This window comes from Cyprinodon tularosa, unplaced genomic scaffold (genome assembly GCF_016077235.1).
Source record: "Cyprinodon tularosa strain WSP-4 unplaced genomic scaffold, ASM1607723v1 ctg571, whole genome shotgun sequence".
Classification (NCBI taxonomy): domain Eukaryota; kingdom Metazoa; phylum Chordata; class Actinopteri; order Cyprinodontiformes; family Cyprinodontidae; genus Cyprinodon; species Cyprinodon tularosa.
Window position 1 is genome coordinate 923,782 of NW_024039309.1, and position 20,884 is coordinate 944,665.

General features: G+C 39.7%; 1 protein-coding gene across 2 annotated transcripts in view; it reads right to left on the minus strand.

The window, feature by feature from the left end:
- Window positions 1-769: 769 nt before the first annotated feature.
- The window catches only part of LOC119797121, a 37,450-nt gene continuing 17,335 nt past the window's right edge, over window positions 770-20,884 (minus strand). For both annotated transcript variants that reach the window (XM_038306076.1, XM_038306075.1), the window contains exons 8-15: window positions 16,500-16,726; window positions 16,296-16,405; window positions 15,917-16,002; window positions 5,549-5,775; window positions 5,408-5,469; window positions 5,185-5,285; window positions 1,011-1,421; window positions 770-926 (exon numbers count right to left, since the gene is read on the minus strand). In XM_038306076.1, the coding sequence (XP_038162004.1) occupies window positions 1,096-1,421; window positions 5,185-5,285; window positions 5,408-5,469; window positions 5,549-5,775; window positions 15,917-16,002; window positions 16,296-16,405; window positions 16,500-16,726 (1,139 nt within the window). In that variant the 3' untranslated portion in view covers window positions 770-926; window positions 1,011-1,095. The remainder of the gene's footprint in view (window positions 927-1,010; window positions 1,422-5,184; window positions 5,286-5,407; window positions 5,470-5,548; window positions 5,776-15,916; window positions 16,003-16,295; window positions 16,406-16,499; window positions 16,727-20,884) is intronic.

Consider the following 20,884-nt stretch of genomic DNA (forward strand, 5'->3'; position numbering starts at 1 on the left):
TGATGATCTGAATGCTCCTTTTCTCATGTTGCGTAAATCACTCCCCGATCTCTGGGACCTTTAGGATCATAAAGCACTGAAAATCAAAGGTCCTACCAGATATTCTCTATGTTCACATATTAACCAAAGAGTTATGGACTAAAAACATTGAGGTGGACTAATGTGGACTGTTCCATTTGCCGTCCATGTTGGACAATCTGTTGGACAAGCTCCCTGATCCTTTGGTTGATTGTTGCTTGATTAAATAACAAGAGGTTTGGGTGGATCGATCAAGACTAAAAAAGGAAAGTTCTTTAATTGATCTCATGGCCTTGTATGTAAGCCTTTTCTGTTTTTTTACAGGCGGGTGGAGAGGATGACAGTGAGAATGAAGAGAACCTTCAGCTGGTTAAAGACGAACCTCAGCCGACCACCTGTGGAGTAATGGAGGATGAAAGCGCTCCACTTCAAAGGTAGTTTCTTCTCATCGGAACCGAGCCGGCACAACGGGCACAGTGAGAGATTCTGACTTGTTGCTTGTTTTCAGCCCCGAGGATCAGAGCGTGGGATAACATAGCGCAGACCATGCTTCAATATTGGGCATAAATCAAAAATATGTGGGACAAGCTCAGTGTGACACACAAGTTAATAACCTTCGACCTGTTGAAGGTCCTTTCTATCTACTTCTGAAAGTCTTCCAGGTTATTCATTGGAAATACATGAAACTGTACCTCTTGAATTATAAAAAGCAATGAAAAAATATAAAACCTGCTTTAAGATTTATGTTTATAATAATGGAACCAATAATTTAGTGGTTCTGGGCATAAAGAGAAGATTAAAGGACAGCCATCCAATCAGCTGGTTTACCTGAAGGGGTGATGTGATGTATTTTTGGGTCATCCAGGATACAGATCTTCAGATTGAGCAACTCTTCTGGTTCATAGTTGCTAAAACAAAGAAAAACACCGAGATTAGAAGAGAACATTAGAAATGAAACAGTTAGACTCAAAGCCGTGGGGGATTTAGGTTACCTTAGGGTCTGGATGTCTGGATATGCTGTGCTGGGATGAGCTACAGGTTTAGGATCTTCTTTCTGTGAAGGTTTCTTCAAAGGTTTCACAGACGATAACAGGTTTTTATTTCTAACCGATGCTTCAAGGAGCTGGAATCTGGATTTGTGGTAAAGGCGAACGGACATACCGGCAGCTGAATGTAGAGAACTGGTGGAGGGAACCTTTGGTCGACATGACCGATAGCCCTCTGGATCTCTTCCGGAACGAGGCGGTTAACCTTCAGCGGTAGAAGTTTCCCGCTTTGAAGAGTTAAAACCTTGAAAGCTTGACCAGCCAGCTGAGAAAATATGGACTTTAGTAGATCCATGAAGTCCTTCTCCTGCAGGCCCCAGGGACACTTCAGCTCATGGATTTTGTGCTTGTTAAGAGCTGAGAGAAAAAACAAAAAAAACAAAGGAAACATTCAGCATGGAAGAGACATGTGGTGCTACATGTTCTACTCTTCATCTGACTTTATCCAGCTCATCCAGTCTTGTGCGATTTCTCCCCACACAGATATCTTTGTTAAGGAGGGCTCTCACAGTAAGCGGCAACTCTGGCAGCCAAACAGAGCTCAGGGATCTCATTTGGTCCAAAATCTTAATGATCTGGTCCAGACTAACATTTTAACATGGATATTTATATTAGATATTAGCCAAACAAACTGATATCAGATTTTATCAGCCAGCATTTAAAATGTAACATATTTTCATGCTAACAGAAACTCTCTACTTCTGGTAAAAGTTTCTTTAACTCATTGGTTAATTTAAATGGGTCAGTTGTTTTCATATTCTTTGTTGCTGACTTTTGTTTCCTGTTGTAATAATATTACTTAGCACATGTGTTTTCCAACATTCTTCAGTATAAAATAAGTAATAAAAACTTTATTATTCAAGCTAATATCATATCAGTCAATATCGGTATCTGTTCATCCTCAAAGCTCCAATATCGGTATCGTATTGGAAATAAAACAGTTGTACCAGGACCCATAATTTTAATATTTCCCATATTCAGGGTTCGTACACCTTTTCCAAAGTCAAAATCAAGCACTTTTCAAGCACTTTCAAAATCCATTTTAAAACTTTTTCCAGCACCTTACGGAACCAGTTTCGCGCAGATGACGGCCGGCAGATATTTATCTTCTATTATCAGTTTTAATTAACTACTATAGTCCACCGATGATGAAGACGACAAACACGTAACACGTAACTTAGCCTGTGAATACCTAGCTAGCAGTTTACTAGCGTAAACAAATAGGTGCTAACGTTAACATGTACTAGGCTAATTTAGTTGGCTTACTTAAAAGTCTATGACTTACCCTTCATGTGACTCGAGAGCACAGACTCGCCCATTGTAAAAAGCTGCACATCTTTTTTGCAGACTTTACAAGAGGCAACTCGTGGGGTTTGTCCCCATTTAATCCATAATTTGTATTTTTCATCTTCCAGCCAACGTTCATTGAAACAACAACCTCCCGGCATGGTGCAGTTGGTGGTTTCATGGGGGCGGAGTCACATGGAAATAGACTGGCAGATCGCAGTCACACATAAGCGAGCAGGTTTCATTTTCGGGCTCTCCAACATTTTATTTCTCCATTTAATAAACACACGATTCAGTTAGATAGGTATTTGTTGCGAAAGAAATAGTTACAATTTCAAGCATTTTCAAGCATTTCATCCAAAATATAAGCACTTTTCAAACCTTGAAAACACAACGTCAAAATGCAAGCATCTTTTTTGCAGACTTTACAAGAGGCAACTCGTGGGGTTTGTCCCCGTTTAATCCATAATTTGTATTTTTCATCTTCCAGCCAACTTTGAAGAAGGCTGGAGATGTGGAGCACCTGAGAACAAAGAACATCCCTGATGTGGCCAGCTATACTAAGCTGCTGAACAATGCAAGTCAGCATTTTTCAAAACGGAGAACAGCAGAGGTACAAGTCTGACACATTTAGGGACAGATTTTCCAGCTAAATAATTCGTCTTTCTAATGATTTTTGACCATTTTATGCCTTTAATGTTTAAAAAAAAGCTAGCCAAATTGGGCGCATGTGTCATGCTAACATGTTTGAGCTGCTGTTTATGAAGCTAAAACGATCCTTATTTCACTGAGCTTGTGTTTCCGTACATGCTCATCACATTTTCATTAACAAATTATGACAAAATAGCCATTGAAGAGGAGTCCCTTTATGTCTGCTAGCTAGTAGCGCAATCAAAGAAGCTTAAGACTCAATTGACTAAAGGTCATTGGTTTCCGATTAAGCAAATCCTTTAATTCATCTCTTGGGTTTACATGCTAAATTGATTTGAAAGTATTCCGATTGCTCTAAATTAGTCAAAATTGACAACATGCGAAAATTTTCATCACCTTATCGCAAATATAATAATAGAGAGAAGAGACAGAGCTGAGTTGGACAACTCAACTGGACCCAATCTAGGGACTACAGCTCCCGAGGGCTGGGCGATAAAACGAATATACTCGATGTATAGTTAAAATGACTATCGCAACCATCGAGTTCAAATTCACATGAAGACTTTAAGCCATCTGCATCTTTTTCACTTAGAGTTTTATTTTTCCCCACACACTTTGAATGCATCATAAACCCCTCCTCCAAACAGGATTATTTTCTGCTATAGCAACCGGCAAATGAAATAGGGCGACAGCAGGTGTTTCAGTTGATCAGTACATGGCAGTAGTTTGGATTTCACACCGAGGACGTCAAACAAAAGGCACCAATTTGTAAGACGTGCCGCAAAAACCATCGCTGCAAAAGGTAGCAGTAGGGGTGTAAATCTCATCCATCATGGCGATTTGATTCAGTATCGATTTCCTGACCCAACGATTCGGTTATTTTCGATACTCAAGAATACACCACGATACGATTCGATTAATTGGTTCGTTTTTTTTTTTGGTTTGTTTTTTTTAAACACTTTACAGGCTAGACAATGTTTCAAATTTGAAATAAATCAATGAAAGCTGTAATATCGTTATGCATTTTTTTTGAGAAACAACAGCAAATAACAGAAGTAGAAAAGTTGTACTCCACCTATTCCTATTAAAACCTCATTCACTGAAAAATAATAATACCCCTGCGTTATAGATTCTGAAAGGCCTTGCATCAAAAAATACTGCACAGAATCAGTGCAATGAGTGCAATGCAATACCTCGGCTCCAGACGTCCCGCCCCCTCCACAGACGCTCCGCTGCTCCTCTCCCAAACTGTAGCTGACCGCAGACAGGAGGCCGGCTTGTTTTGTTTTTATGACCGAAATTGCAGAAAACAACTCATGAAGTTTGACCTGCTAGAAGAGCGAGGTGCGCAAGAACGCTGGGACCCTTTTTCCACCTGGATCTCCGCTCTTTTTGGCCCTCATGTCCCTCCGTCGTCGGACTAAACTCGCCCCCACTTCCTCGCCGCCTCGGCCGTATCTAGACCCACAGTGTGTAGCGCAGACCACGCTGCAATATTGAGCATAATTTAAAACTGTCTGTGTCAAGCTCACTGCAACACACTGCTGTAAGAGTATAACCAGGAAGCGAGGTAGGAGGGCAAAATAGGTTTAGCGCCACTGCAGCACGGGAGGGAGAATTACGCCCAGGAGCAAATGGATAAAAATAGACCGGAGGAAAAAAACATAAATCGATTCTCTTGCGGACGTGTCGATGCATCGGATCGTCAGCTGTTGGATTGATGCATCGATACAAAACAATTATTTACACCCCTCGTTAGCAGTATAGATTTATTCCACCACCTAAAAAGTAATCCGCAGCAAAACGAATGTGGTAATCCCCACATGTCAGCGTCTCCCCGCACACCAATTAAAACGTTAAATAAATCAGCTCTGAAGCAGATGTGCCTCGTCATATGAAAAAGCAATCCCGTAAGAGAGAAAGTAAAACTTTATGCACTCTATTGTTTTTGAAGGTAATTTAAACATATCATGATATATATCGTGTATCAACATTATAGCCCAAATATTTTGCCTCATTAGATTTTCTTATATCGCCCAGCCCTACAGGTACCTTAAAGATCTTTTTTAGTTTTCCTTTTTAAAAGTATTTTAAGACGCTAAAACTTTCAGCTTTCCTGTGAGGACGGTTCTGACCAAGAGAAAAAGGCTTCCACTGATAGATCTAGTATCTGTCAGCTCACCCTGCGGCTTGAGCACATCAACGTCGGACTCCAGCAAACAGACTTGGAGGCTCATTGGGGCGTCTTTATCATCGACCTTTTTATGATCCGGACTTTTTTTTCTAGAAAAAATAAACAACAAGAGTCAATGATTAGAGGATGAAACAGCAAGTGGAATCAATCCGACTATAAAGGAGCCAAGAAGCGGTGGTTTTTTGACGCTGTGGCGGGGGGAGCTGCATACCGTAAGGAAGGACGAGCATCATCCGAATTGCTCCGTTTTCTGACCTGGATGTCCTCTGGAGGCTGAAAGGAAAACAGCTTTTCAGCAAAATATCAGATAAAAAGAGGATTTCTAGACGATTTCTGTAGAATGGGATCGGACCTTTAGCCGGATGAAGAGGGCCGACTCCCCGGCCTCTCTCGTGATCTGTTCAGGCGTGAATATGTTGACATAGAGAGGTAGGAGCTTCCTGTCAGGGTTGCTTTTGAAGGTCTCAAAGTAAGTCTTGGAGGCCAGCATAGGGAAGGTGGACCTCAGCAGCTTCAGGAAGTCTCCACAGCTCATTCCAGGAGGACACCGGAGGTTATGGAGCTGATACTTATCCAACACTGAAACAGCATGAATCAAAATATTAGGGGGTAAAAAGGAGGATATTAAAAACAGAGAAAAACAAAACGCCTGTTTGTTTTCAGTGAATGAATCTGCAGTGGACAGAAAGACAAAAAAAGGTCCAACAAAGACAGTAGTGTCCTCTGGACCTGCTGAGGACTTTTTGTTCCATTATTGTTGAAACGACAGAATATGTTTTAAAATGGATTTAGACAAATGTACGGAAGGGGATTAGGGCCACTAAAAAAAAAAAAAAAAAAGGTTACTGATTTTTAAATTTTATTTTAGTTTAATATGGGGAAAAAAGTCAGAATTCTGACAGCTAACAAACATGTTAGCATCAAGCCATAGTCATGTCTGTTTTAGAGACTAGCTCTCTTGTTTTAATGACCTTCTGCTCCTCCATTAATGAGGGGACCCCTCGGCCACGTAAAAAGTTGCCTAATTCTGTCATTTTCCACCAATGTGTCACTGGCCACCTCAAACAACTCACATCTTTGTCAGTGAAGCTGAGTGCTCCCACATCTCCCCCCTTCATGGTAAAGTCAGAATTCTGAGGGGAAAAAATTCAGAATTTTGAGAAAAAAGTCAGAATTTTGAGAAAAAAAGTAAGAATTCTGAGGAAAAAAAGTAAGAATTCTGAGAAAAAAGTCAGAATTTTGAGAAAAAAAGTAAAAATTCTGAGGAAAAAAAGTAAGAATTCTGAGAAAAAAAGTCAGAATTTTGAGAAAAAAAAGTAAGAATTCTGAGAAAAAAGTCAGAATTCTGAGATTAAAGTCAGAATTTTGAGAAAAAAAGTAAGAATTCTGAGAAAAAAGTCAGAATTCTGAGATTAAAGTCAGAATTTTGAGAAAAAAAGTAAGAATTCTGAGAAAAAAAGTCAGAATTCTGAGATTAAAGTCAGAATTTTGAGAAAAAAAGCCAGAATTCTGAGGAAAAAAAATTCAGAATTTTGAGAAAAGTCAGAATTTTGAGAAAAAAAGTAAGAATTCTGAGAAAAAAAGTCAGAATTTTCAGAAAAAAAGTAAGAATTCTGAGAAAAAAAAGTCAGAATTTTGAGAAAAAAAGTAAGAATTCTGAGAAAAAAGTCAGAATTCTGAGATTAAAGTCAGAATTTTGAGATTATAGTCAGAATTCTGAGATTAAAGTCAGAATTCTGAATTCTGAAAAAAAAAAAAAGTCAGAATTCTGACTTTTTCCCATGTGAAACTGAAATAAAATTTAAAAATCAGTTAACTTTTTTTTCAGTGGCCCTAATCCTCTTCCGTACAAATGCAACCTAAATTTGTAACTAATTTCGTTTTTTTGTTTTGTTTTTGAAAACAAATAAATATTAATTTTTATATTTCATCTATATTGTACCTTTTTAGTTAATTAATTAATTTTAATTTAATTCAATTTTCTTTTTTTTCAAATTTAACACATATATGCATATTTAAGAAGTGAAATTGTATTTCAGATATATATTTATCTTTTCATATATTGAGTTTTACAAATGGAATCTTTGCAAATTTTGTTTTTGGGTCACAATGCTCTGAACTTCCATATCGATGTGTGTTTTTGCACCGTTTTTTCTCCCACACTGTTTACATTTGATCCTTGCTGCTGTTTAAGGAATGGAGATATTCTGAGAGCTTTACAAAATAAAATTTTGTTTTGTATACACGCTGTGTATACAAAATTACAATAAACATCGTTTAGGTCTAAGTCTTCACAGATCGCATTCTCTTCATTTTAAGCCCAGTACCAATGCTGGCACTGAACCATTTAAACTGTTCCTAACTTCCACCAGAAAAATAGAGATGTGTCTCTTAATTCCCCAGAAGTGAAGAGAATGTAATCTTGAAAATGTATTTGGAATAAATGCAATTTGTAAAACTCAGTCCTACAAAATCTTAAAATTACAATTTGGAAATAAAGCAAAAAAAATAAAAAATAAAGTTCCTAAGAAACCCTGTTCTTAACCAAGACGTTTTGCAAAGTTTCATTTCAGGATTAGATTTATTTTTTCTTTATTCCCATTTACTAAACATGAGCCTTAACTTGGTAAATATTGTTCCCCTTCAATTTGAAAATTGCTTTTTGTAAAATTGTGATTATATTGCAGATGCGATCTAGCGCTGCACTCTAAAAAAGGTCACCTTAAAAATAGGAACTGTCTAAAATTAAGTCCTAAAACATTCATTTATGTTCTGAATCACTCCTCTATAGCCGCTTTCCTACTGAAAATCAGGGTTTTTCAGAACCGGGTATATCCGCTGACATTCGGTTTTGGCCCTCTTGACTGTCGCCCTCACCACTGCGTGTCTGGTGATGGCATCATCCTGGGTGAGTGTTGATTATGTTGACAATGAGGTGGAAATCAGGGATGTAAACAATGAAGAGCAACATGGGATGAAAGACAGAGCGTAGTAAGCCTGCTTCATTGATTTGCTCTATTATCCATCCTAATCTCTCCATCCAGAGCTGCTCCATGTTTAGCGAATTTAAACAGAGTTGTTTCAGCTTGATAGATCAGAAACATCTGGCGCGGTTTGTCGAAGTCCGTATGTTTCATTCAATGGTATCACCTAATTTAGCGGGTCTGTGGTGTTCCCACCGCATGCCAATCAGTGCCAAGACAATTTTAACGCAGGTCGCTTTCCGAGTTGTTTGACCCGGGTAGACAAACGAACAGTGAGCTGTTCCCACTGCCACTAAAAGCCGATTGTTCCTGGTGTTCTGTCAGATGAGCATACCCCGTCAGACCAGCATACATATGGTCAATTCCTGTTATCCCTTCAGTTTATCCCTTTAGTTTTACAGGGTTCCTACAGCATAAGGCGAGTTAAATTCAAGAATTTTTAAGACTTTTTAATGCCACTTGAAATAATAATTTGGGACCAAATTCACAAGAAACAAGAAAAACCTGCTTGCGACAACTTAACCCAAAGGTTTTTTTTAACATAAACCACTGCACTAATGTTTCAAATTTTGAAAAGCTTCCCATACAGGAAGAAAGCTAAAAACACACAAATGACAGATACATTTTAACAATTATTTAACTGAATTCACAAACTTTGTTAGCCTGGGTGCCATTCCGAACTTAGTCCCGCCCACAAGGTTTGAGGTCGGGAAGTTCGGTCTGGCTCTGCTCCATAGTAGCGCGAGTATGATCGCCCACCCTCTGGCGATCCAATCAAATTGTCAGGGCGGGCTTTATACGATGATGGACAGATGATCAACAGTAACGTAATCAACCACGTGACCAAAGCGCGCATGGGTGACAACAACAATGGCTGCCGCAGGAGAGTTGAGGTGAGTAGATTATGCTATTAGGTCTGTTCTAGAAGATATCGACAGCAAATTAATTTTAAAAGAGGAACAGAGAAACGCGATCAAGGCTCATCTTCTTATTCTAGGCGTGCAACTGCACGCTTTGATTTTTGTTGACAACAACTATGCATCGCTTAACATACGTCACGCACTCCGTTGCTCTTATTGGTTGTAGGTCTATCCAATTGAGTGCAGAGGCATTTTTTTTCCTGGTTCGTTCGAAACACGCCCCATAATCACAGCTCTATGGAGCAGCATCAGACTCATATTCTGACTAGAATTGAGTAGGACTACGTCAGGCTAAAACTTTGTTTTAGCAGGGAACAAAACAAATCAGTTTTAAAGCCACAACATAACCAGTGCTAAGTCTTTTTTGCAGCTATTTTTCTTTGTATCGTTTTCTTAGTGTGTTTGATTTGGTGATAAGTGGAGGCGTTGCAGAGACAAGGGTGGAACTAAACTGAGAAATACCGGCTGTTTCTCGGTAACTCCATTTTGACGCTTTGTGTTTCGTGCTTCGCATGTGTGACTCCACTGCCTTAATTCCCATCGTTCTGAGCTTGAATCGCCTCTTGCACTAAATCCACTGAGCCTCATGTATGTTCCCTGGTTTTAGCCATGGAGAAAACTCTTGTCTGGAGACAATTTTGGTTACATTTACACTTGCTCATATTTTCCAGACAGAAAGTTAATGGTGCATCTCCCAAATGTCCCGGCCGCAACAATCCTTTTATTGGTTCCGCTATCGAGACGGAACCAATAATGGCGAGCTGTTATTATTTTTTTTACAAAAAAGAAAAAAAAAATTGTCAATTTTAACGTTTTATTTAGAAAATAAATCGTAATAAAAATAATCCTATTTATGGTGTTTTAAAAATTAAGACCCATGAAAGACAGATTTAAGACATTTTAATATCAATTAAGGCCTTAGTTTTATTTTGAAGAATTCAATGCCTTTTAAGACTTTTTAAGGACACGCGGGAACACTGTTTTACACAAAAAATACACTTTAAACTACCTCAACAGGCATGTATTTCTGTAGTCATGTACAAAAAAAAAAAAAAATAAATTTTAATTACTTTTTGGTGTTTTTTGAAGCGTATTGTGATCTGACCTTAAATTGTTTTTCTGTATGTGACTACAGGGATACACGCCTGTTGAGGTAGTCTAAAGTCTATTTTTCATACAAAACTAAGGGGATAAATGGGGATAAAGTAAAGGCTTAATGCACATGTGTATTGACTTAAGGGTATGCTGGTATGACGGAGTATGGCGATCTGACAGAACACCAGTTCAAACAGGTTTTTTGGCCAGTGGGAAAGGGGTTTATGTTTCTCATTGAGAATGTTGCCAACTAAGCACTCTAAATGTAATGCATTTTCAGACTAGTACTTTTATTGTAAAAAAGGGCCTAGCGCCAAATCTAGTGACATTGTTTCTGTATTAGAAGAGACTTTGGCGACATAAAAGCACCTCTGTCCTCCCTAGTGAGAGGATCTTATGTTTCCCTCTCTCTGTCTGGCAGAGCAGGCTGCCTGCACAGCAGCAGAGAGAGTAAACCTTTCCCCTTCCAATCCAGATTGCAATTGAAATGTGCAAAGCTGCAAAGAATCCCACCTTAGATTGAAAAATTAAATGACGAAAACAAATTTTAACTGACAAAGCTGTTTCGCAAAGAATAACTGCATTTTCACTCTACAGCCTCATCCTCTCCCCTTCTGCTCCTCCAGTCTCCGTGTGCCTTTGCATTAGTGCTTTTTGCTGAATGACAAACAATGAATGGTGAACTTGTTTCTGTAAAAATCTTGATAAAATTCTTAAAGTCAATAATAATCTCTCTCTGTCCTACTTGGACATTTAGTGAATTAATACTGCACCATGAATAGAATATAGTGGATAAATGTCTCACAATAAATATATTCGCGTTATAATGGTCAAATGGTGTGCTTCAACATGTATCTAAGAAAAGTAATATGTGCATGGCTGTTTGAAGTCTAAGAAAAGTAATATGTGCATGGCTGTTTGAAGTCTAAGAAAAGTAATATGTGCATGCTGTTTGAAGTCTAAGAAAAGTAATATGTGCATGGCTGTTTGAAGTCTAAGAAAAGTAATATGTGCATGGCTGTTTGAAGTCTAAGAAAAGTAATATGTGCATGGCTGTTTGAAGTCTAAGAAAAGTAATATGTGCATGGCTGTTTGAAGGTTGAGATAAGATTAGGAGGGACGAAATATGGCATTGGGAAAACCCAAGGATGAGTTATTTTGACATGTCAAGGTTAAACAACAAAGTTATGCCGCTGTGTGATGTTTTAATGAAATTTTAAACATCAAAGTTATGCTTGATGTTTTAATGAAACGTTGTTTTGACATGTCAATGATAAACATCAAAGTTATGCTGATATGTGAAGTTTTTAATGAAACTACAATGTGTATCACCATGGCCTTTAAAGGCTTTGATTAAAATATATACAAATTGTACTTTGGGGGGTTTCCACCGGTAGATAAAAAGATATTAAAGATACACCTGGAAAAGTGCCTAAAATTACGTAAAAATAGGGGGGGCTCGGGGGCTCCTCCCCGAGCCCCCCCTATGAACCAGCTGCCTCTGCCTGTTTTTTGACCATTGTTTGAAGACGTTTCAACTGCTTTTTAAGAACTTAGAATTTTTATAAGCCTTAACATAAATCTATACGTCGTTGGGAGGATATCCACGACAGACAGCCAAAAAAATAAATAAAAATGACATGACAGGGTTCCTACAACATAAGGAAAGTTAAATTCAAGACTTTTTAATGCCACTTAAAATACACATTTTAGAACATTACAATAAACACAAGAAAAACCTGGTAGCGACAAATTTACCCCAAATGTTTATTTTAACATAAACCATTACTTTCTGGCCCAGTAGATACGTTTCAAATTTGGAAACACTTTCCATATAGGAAGAAAGCTAAAAACAAACAAATAACGGATATACTTTTAACAACTACTGAACTGAATTCACTAACTTTGCATTGTTCCCTTCTCAATCTCTACTTTCATTGTCGGCCAACCGCCAAACATCCTGACATTTGGTTCTACTGGCGCTGTTGGTTGCTGCTTTGATTCCCATCGTGCTTCATCTACATTCCGTGGCAGTGGTTTTAGCCATGCAGAAAACTCTCGGATGGATAGCCTATTTTTCATTGAATTTCAAACTTCACCATGTTGTCTAGATAAAAAGTTAGTGGCACATCACACCAAGGTCCGGCCACAATGTATGGTTATGTTATGATGGTTACAGTGAGCGGTTCGGTAAATGTAAGAAAAATATTGTCAATTATTTTATTGTTTAATATGGATTACAAAAATAAAATCCTATTTTTTATGTGGTAACAATTTTAAGACCTATGAAAGACTGATTTAAGACATTTTAATACCAATTAAGGCCTTGATTTTATATTGAAGAATTCAATGCCTTTTAAGGCTTTTTAAGGATCTGTGGGAACTCTGCATGAAGTATTCTAAGTAGGCGATGACATCATCTAGCGCCTTTTAAAGCTGCAGTCTGTAACATTGAGAAGAGAGCAGACTTCGACTGAAAATTGTGTGAGCTGTGATTGACCCTCCATCAGACGCTCCTCTGGCTGTGATTGGTTGTTTTGACTCGTCCCGAAATATTCTTTCCAGATTGAAATACAGGCAGTAGGCGGGACCAATTGAAGCAGTTTTTTTCACAGGTTACATATCACATGTACTGCTGTCTGGGCATAGGGACAGTTTTAGCCAATATGACAAAAAAGTGATTTTTAAAAACTTACAGACTTCAACTTTAAGACAGCCAATAAGTTTTCTTGCTGAGGTTGAGGCTCTGCTATCCTGTTTCTGTTGTCTCTCTCTACTGTCATCCTGTGTTGACATAAGTAGCTGAAATAACTCTTGTACTGACATTCCAACAGCTACGCTTTGGCTTGATAATGAGAGTAATCTGTGTTCATGTTAGATATGGGATAGACCCTCCTGTTATCACCTTATTTGGAAACTTTGATGCTACAATGTTTGAAGAAAGCCGCCGCTTTACCCCTGGCTCACACCGACTCCGGTCTTACCGTTTCGGTGCGGTGGGTGCGGCGCCGCAGTGATTCCAAGTCATTAAAAAGACGTAAATCTCTCTCACCGGCGGCTGAGCTGTCCAGCTGCGGTTACCGAGACACTCCGGCGCTGCAGAAAATTCAGCAAGAAAGCTATCCTTGCGGCGTGCCGGAGCCCTCCGCAACAAGCTCTCGCAAATATCCTTATTTGGGCCGTGTTATCGCGTGGAGTTACGTGAACTCAAGTGAACTTCTGTTAAATCTCCGGACCTGTTGCCGGAGCCGCAGAGCCGCACCGCACCGTAGTCAAAAGGGCGGTGTGAGAGGGGGTGTGCGGGAGTTGCGGTCTCCGTCGGCTCGGTAACCGCACCGGAGCCAGTAGGGATGGGAATCGAAAACCGGTTCCTGTTCAGAACCGGTTCCGTATTTTCCGATTCCATGGCATCGTTTGGCAGCTCGCTGAACGATTCTTTTTTCGATTCCCGCAGCACCAGAGCCTAGAGCGCCGGCTCTGGGGAGCACGACTTACGTCACGTTTTTTTACGTACGTTACGTAAGTTACGCAAGTTACGCAAGTTGGAAGAACTATTCGAGGAGGAAGACAACGAGCTGCGGTCACTTTGTGAATCAAAGCCCCGTCTTTCCTTAGCCCAGAGGGTAGATCAGGAAATCCAGCTCTATAAAAGCTTGCCCTCCATCCCCTGCAGGGATAGCGCCACACTGTGGTGGTGGAACAAGCAAGATACGCTGCCCTTGCTATCTGGACTGGCTGAAAACTACCTCTGTGTGCAGGCTTCCTCCACCCCATCTGAGAGGGTGTCCTCCACGGCTGGAGACACCATAAGCCCTGAAAGATCCCGTATCCTTCCAGAAAAAGCAGATATGCTCATCTTTCTGCAAAATAACTGTTAATTTTCCCTACTACTGTTTTATAATTAGTATTTTTTGTCATTAAAATAGGTTATTATCCCATCATTTGTTATTAGACATTGTTGGTTATTAAGTTTGTTCTTGTATTAATTTTTCATTTAAACACAGATGTTACTCCAGTTTCACATTTCCTGTGGACATCTTGATCTTGTTGATTTTGTAAGATTGTGCAATAGTTAAGTAAACACAGTTGATGCTGATAATCAAACTGTTTGTTCTCCTTTTTCCCCCAAATTGGAATCGAAAAAAGAATCGATAAAGAATCGAATCGTTTCATAGAATCGAAAAGGGAATCGGAATCGTGAAAATCTTTTCAATTCCCAACCCTAGGAGCCAGTGTGAGCAAGGGGTTATGCTACATTCACACCGAACATGATTTAAGCAGCAGAAGCAGCCGGTTATTATAAAGAGTCTATAGTTAACGTGCATTCAAAAGGTCCTGCAGTGCATCACCAGCAGCAGGAGCAGCGCCTCATGAGCAGCCGAGGCGCTTTAAAAGCAGCAGATGCTGGAGTTGGAACATTTGATATTTTGCTGCTCCACATCAACCGACAAATCACCAATAAGCTCTACGATCAGTCGACTAAAGCCGTTTAAAGGGTTCGTACACCTTTTCCAAAGTCAAAATCAAGCACTTTTAAAGCACTTTCAAGATCCATTTTAAAACTTTTTCCAGCCCCTTACACCACCGTAAATTACATACCAATACATAGTCAAAATTATTATTTAGTGTAGTCGGCCGGAACCAGTTTTGCACGGATGACTGCCGGGGGTAAGGGGGGGGGATGATCAAAGAAAATTACTCCTCTGCCATGGCGTAGTAATATAACCAACCAGAGGGTGTCGCAATTCAGTATTATCAGCCGTAGAGTTATCAATGCTGTTTTAAGGTCTGGGCCTGGCAATGAATTAAAACTTCGTTTTTTTGTTTTTTTTTGTAACGTTGGCGAGGCGGTAGCGTGAGTTTGGCGAGGCGGCCGCCTCGCCAAGATATTGCTGCTGGAAACACTGCAATACTAACATTATATTATCACACCGTAATCTCAGTCACTCAGTAACTTAGCCTGTGAATTCCTAGCTAGCAGTTACTAGCGTAAACAAATAGGCGCTAACGTTAACGTGTACTACGCTACTTCAGTTGGCTTACTTAAAAAGTCTATGACTTACCCTTCATGTGACTCGACAGCGCAGACTCGCCCATTGTGAAAAGCTGCACATCTTTTTTTGCAGACTTTACAAGAGGCAACTCATGGGGTTTGTCCCCGTTTAATCCATAATTTGTATTTTTCATCTTCCAGCCAACGTTCATTGAAACGACAACCTCCCGGCATGGTGCAGTTGGTGGTTTCATGGGGGCGGAGTCACATGGAAATAGACTGGCAGATCGCAGTCACACATAAGCGAGCAGGTTTCATTTTCAGGCTCTCCAACATTTTATTTCTCCATTTAATAAACACACGATTCAGTTAGATAGGGATTTGTTGCGAAAGAAATAGTTACAATTTCAAGCATTTTCAAGCATTTCATCCAAAATATAAGCACTTTTCAAACCTTGAAAACACAACGTCAAAATGCAAGCATTTTCAAGGATTTCCAGCACCCGTACGAACCCTGCGTTTACTGATGCCTGAATTAACTTGAAATGTCAAAACCTTTCCTACCATCCACTGACTAATGTATTCCGTTACGTACCAAGGAATGTTTAGCAATGTATGATCATGTTTTTTTTTCTTCCAAAAATATATTTTTGAGGTGGAAAAAATGCTTCTCTACACACTTTACTTCCAGCCATCTGCTGGGCTTCGGCTCTGCCTCGCTAACATACCTTCGTCTGTGACGTTTTCGATCCCGGAGTCCTCCAAGAGGTAAATCCTGAGATTTATGGAGCCGTCTGCTTCGCCACTCTGAGGCCTTGAATAGGAATTTATTTCAGAAAATTTTAAAAACAATAAATTAATCAACTAAATAAACACAAAAGAGACTAGTTAACATCAAACCAAACCAGACATCAATTTCCCAAATTAACTAAAATCACCTGAACATTAATAGAAACAAAAACCCTCCACCCGCCTGTCGTATATACAGCCAGACAAATAACATTGATTATGTAAATTGAATTCTTTGGGGATCATTTCTGAGGGAATCAAAGGGAATCAGTAAAAGTCAGTTTGGAATAAAGCGTCCAGAACAGACAACAGACTCACAGGTTTTCCGCTGCCGTCCAATTTGATGCGGGTGAAAAGTCGTTCCTGTCTTCTTTGTGATCAGCAGCCTTGTTCACCTTCTTTTTTCTCCCTCTGATCGAGCGATCTTTCTGAGAAAATAAAACGGATCCACCGAGAAAAATAAAAACCCCAAATTTTTTTTCAACGCTTCCTGACCTTTTGATAAGGAACCAAACGCCGTACCTTCACTCGGACGTAGAGGCTAGAATCCCCAACGGCGGCGCTGATCCGCTCTGGGGTGACGGCCTCCAGCTTCAGAGGCAGCAGCTTCCTGAGGCTGTCGGTGACGAAATACTCCAGCGGCTTCTCTGTACGCAGCTTTGGGAAGGTGGACCTCAGCAGCTTCAGTAACTCTGCTTCCTGCATGCCGCCCGGACACCTGAGCTTCCTGGGTTTGCACCTCCTCAGCACTGAAACGGAGGAAATCTGAATCAAGCAGTCGATCGCAGGAATGAAATGACTTCCTATTGTGAGACGAAATATTAGAGTGTGCCTTTCCTTCTAGGGAAATCTTGAACCAGTCTCTATGCTGGAATGTTATGCAGGGAGTTAGTAGTCGAGATGACAAGGGTGAAATATAGATACATGCTCTTAAAGGTGCTTGACCCCTTGCTCACACTGGCTCCGGTGCGGTTACAGAGCCGACGGAGACTGCAACTCCCGCACACCCCCTCTCACACCGCCCTTTTGACTACGGTGCGGTGCGGCTCTGCAGCTCCGGCAACAGGTCCGGAGATTTAACTCGCGAGAACAGAAGTTCACTTGAGTTCACGTAACTTCACGTGATAACACGGCCCAAATAAGGATATTTGCGAGAGCTTGTTGCGGAGGGCTCCGGCACGCCGCAAGGATAGCTTTCTTGCGGAATTTTCTGCAGCGCCGGAGTGTCTCGGTAACCGCAGCCGGACAGCTCAGCAGCCGGTGAGAGAGGTTTACGTCTTTTTAATGACTTAGAATCACTGCGGCGCCGCACCCACCGCACCGCAACGGTAAGACCGGAGTCGGTGTGAGCCGGGGGTAAGACTCCCTCATACGGAAGCCAGCTGTTGTGAAGTGTTTATCTGGCTAGTGAAAAATCTATGTCCTTGGTTCTTCCCCTGGGCGTGAGTGTGTGTCGGGAGTTGTTGTATAAATATATGTACTGAGCTTTCTCCAGTCAGAGCTTTTTCTCTCCGTCTGCAAAGGTAAAAATAAAATAAAGCCTTCCTTGCAAGAATTGCCTGAAGTTTCAGTTTTTCCACAACTTCACACTGTCCACACTCGTCCTAAAGGTTTATTCAATGATGATTAGCAGATGATTTAGCAGACTCTTGTGAAAGTATTCCTTTGCAGGTGCCAGGAATTGAATTTTTTTAATGTGTATAACTCAAGGTCACTGCCTGCATGAAGAAATGTATGTGTATCACTATATGCTGCTGCAACTGCCTCCCCTCACATTCCTTTGGAGTTACAGCATGATCTATTGTAACTACGGAGTCCCTTTTTCCAACAAAGAGTGAGGAAGACAGCAGAAGTGCTTTGGGGAAAAGGGAGATTGTAACTGATACTGTCGTTGAAAAACCCCTTTAACGACTTAAAATTGGAGCTAAGTTTTGTAAAAATTCAAAGTTCTTAAAAGGCAGAAAAGTCTTCAAACAATGATCCAAAAAATCAGGCAGAAGCAGCTGAAGTCCAGGTCCAATGTGATTTATTGCAAAATACAAAGAATCACACACGGGTTGGCCGCCGGCGTGCAACTGAACAAATGATGAAAATGGCCCTCTTTTATACACTTCTTGGGGCCCGTGGACTCCTCCCACAGGCCCCCTCCTTTTTTTCATTATTCTAGGTACTTTTTCTTCGGGTAAAACCAATTATTTTTATCTTACTGGTGGAAAACCCCTTTCAAAGCATATTTTTATATATTTAATCAACAGTCTTTGTTTCAGGTTATGGTGACATTTCTTTGCAAATAATGATGACATATACTGTCATTAAATCAAAAACACATCATCTTCTTAATTATTAATCTTTCAAAACAAGCTTTTATCCAATGTAACTTATGATTATAACATTTCTTTGAGAACAGTCTTTCAGGTCATGATGACATTTGGTGCACTTAAATCAGAAACATATATAACAATTTCAATCAATAATACGTCAAAACTAAGCCTTTCTTCTAATGTGATCTACGATTATAATATTACTTCAAACCAGGTCAGCATAACCCTGGTGTTCCAAGTCCTAGTAAAACATCACTCTTTCTGTGACCATTACTGCACAGTGTGTTTTGAAGATGACAACTCAATTCATCACAGTTGGTTTAGCCGAGTTCAGCTGAGCTGTGCAACCTTGATATGACAAATAACTCATTTTTAATGAGTGTGCCTTTTTCACTACAACGGCTTGGATCCAAACTTCAAAAGGCCAGGTGCAGACTCATACACACACTGCTTCTCTATTTCTCCCTTTGGCCTACATAAATGAATTTATAAAAACAACTCTTTTTAAACATTTAAAAACATTTAATTCTTGTTTCATTTCTAATCATTGGTGCAGATTAATACACTACAATACCATCTCTGCTGGTCTCCTCTAGAGTAAAAGGAATCTAATGTCTCTTTTCCTTCCTCCCCAGACTTTTTAGAGAAGTGTTTGGGTCTTTAAACCTAACATTTAATTGGTCCTTCGAGCCAGATCACCATTGAAATGGACTCCTGAAGCAGAGGAGGCCTTTTGCAGAATTAAACAAAGCTTAGTGTCTGGCACAGCTGCATAAGCAGCATAATTAGTAGCAGAAACTGAAACATGTAAGGTAATGACAGGGAAAAAAGCAACCCTTTCTACTGACGGTCCGTATGCATTATCCAGAGTTCACACTGAGGTTATAGGAAGCTGAGGAGGATGCATTTCTTGCAAGAAATAAGGTTCAAATTTATTTAATGTCCTCGACGGGGAGATAGGGCTCTATGACTGCGGCAAGCTCAGTACATACATTTACACCTTACAAAATCATACACACGCCCCCCAGGGAAACCAGCCCACCCCATGCATAAAGAACTTTCTCACACATGAAAATTTGGGTATTCCCCAAAAAAAACACAGTAGCACATGCAGCATTGCTAACAGGTTTGTTAGCTGATGAGCAGTTACCAATAACCATAGCTATATAGGAAAATGTGCAGCACACACTTCAGGGACAGATAAAACCTCTTGAGGAAATGCATTTGCAGATTAAACAGCAAAAGCAACAACATTGAGACAAATGCAGGTATTGACCATAGAACAAACTACTAATCTAGACCTGACAATATTAAACGATATGCAACAATAATATCTCCACAAACAAGAAAAGTATTTGTGCATAAAACGTTTAGATTAATTACACGATGACATCTATGTATGAGCAGATAATAAACCTATCCTAGCAAAGAACTATATAAATGGGCAGCTATATTTAGCCATGCTTTATTACATGTCTCAACGTGAGGGATTGGTCTCAGAGATACACTTATTATGCAACCGATGGATTTAATTCTTATTAAAAAATGTTTTACTTATTCAAAAAAATGTACTTAAACAAACATTTTGGAAAAAGACAAAAAAAGGAGTAGCTTTGCTGAATATAAAACAAATTTTTCAATGCTATCTGACGGGCCTATAAACCCAGTCAGATAGCGTTCCCCTGCTTAACATGGGGTTTAGGTATCTGATGCGGTGTAAATATCATCAGGCTGCATTATCTCTACTCATGGGTGTGAAGTTTTTTAACAGGGCGTTCAGATCTAGTGAGTGTATGAAATTAATAAATGCGGATGTCTGATTCTGAAATCCTGTGTGTTTGAGTTGTTATAGATACTACAACATACATCTATCCATGTATCCATCCCGATTTCTCCCTTTCTACTAGGGCTGGGCGATATAGAAAAAAAGCTTATCGATAAAAAAAAATGCATATTAATCGATATCGATATGAAAAGATTTGAAACCATATTTCATGTGCAGCTCTGCCTGGACCTTTTATGATATTGCTAAATGATTTAATTTTAATAAAGAACACAAACACAGACTTCCAATTAAATATTTATTTAACCAACTTTTTTAACCATAACAGAATTGTTTTAAAGAAAAATAACTTAAAAGACCTGAGTTATGTTATTAAATACTGACAAAGAATAAACTAAAGTGACCAAAATAAATATAACAAATAAACCTGGTTCAGCTTAGTTTCCTGCTTTAACCTGAGTTATTACTTTGAAGTTGCTGGCCCCTCAGCATTTTTATCTCAATTGTTAGAACTACGTGGGAAACTGCCCAGAACTTTATATATATATTTTCCCGAAATTCCCGAAGATTCCTCGGAGGAGAGCCGCGGCGGGGCCTACACAGCTCGTACTCCTGCGGGTGTGAGCGGCTGAGATGATAAAAAAAAAAAAAAGTTGGTTGTGTTATCAGACTTTGTTTTCACTGGTTCCCGACACATTTTACAGATGACTGTGGTTTGTTTTTTGTCTGACTTGCCATGACCGAAATACTGCCAAACTGGCGAACTATAAAAACCCTTCTTCGGAGCAATTTCCTCTGACTCT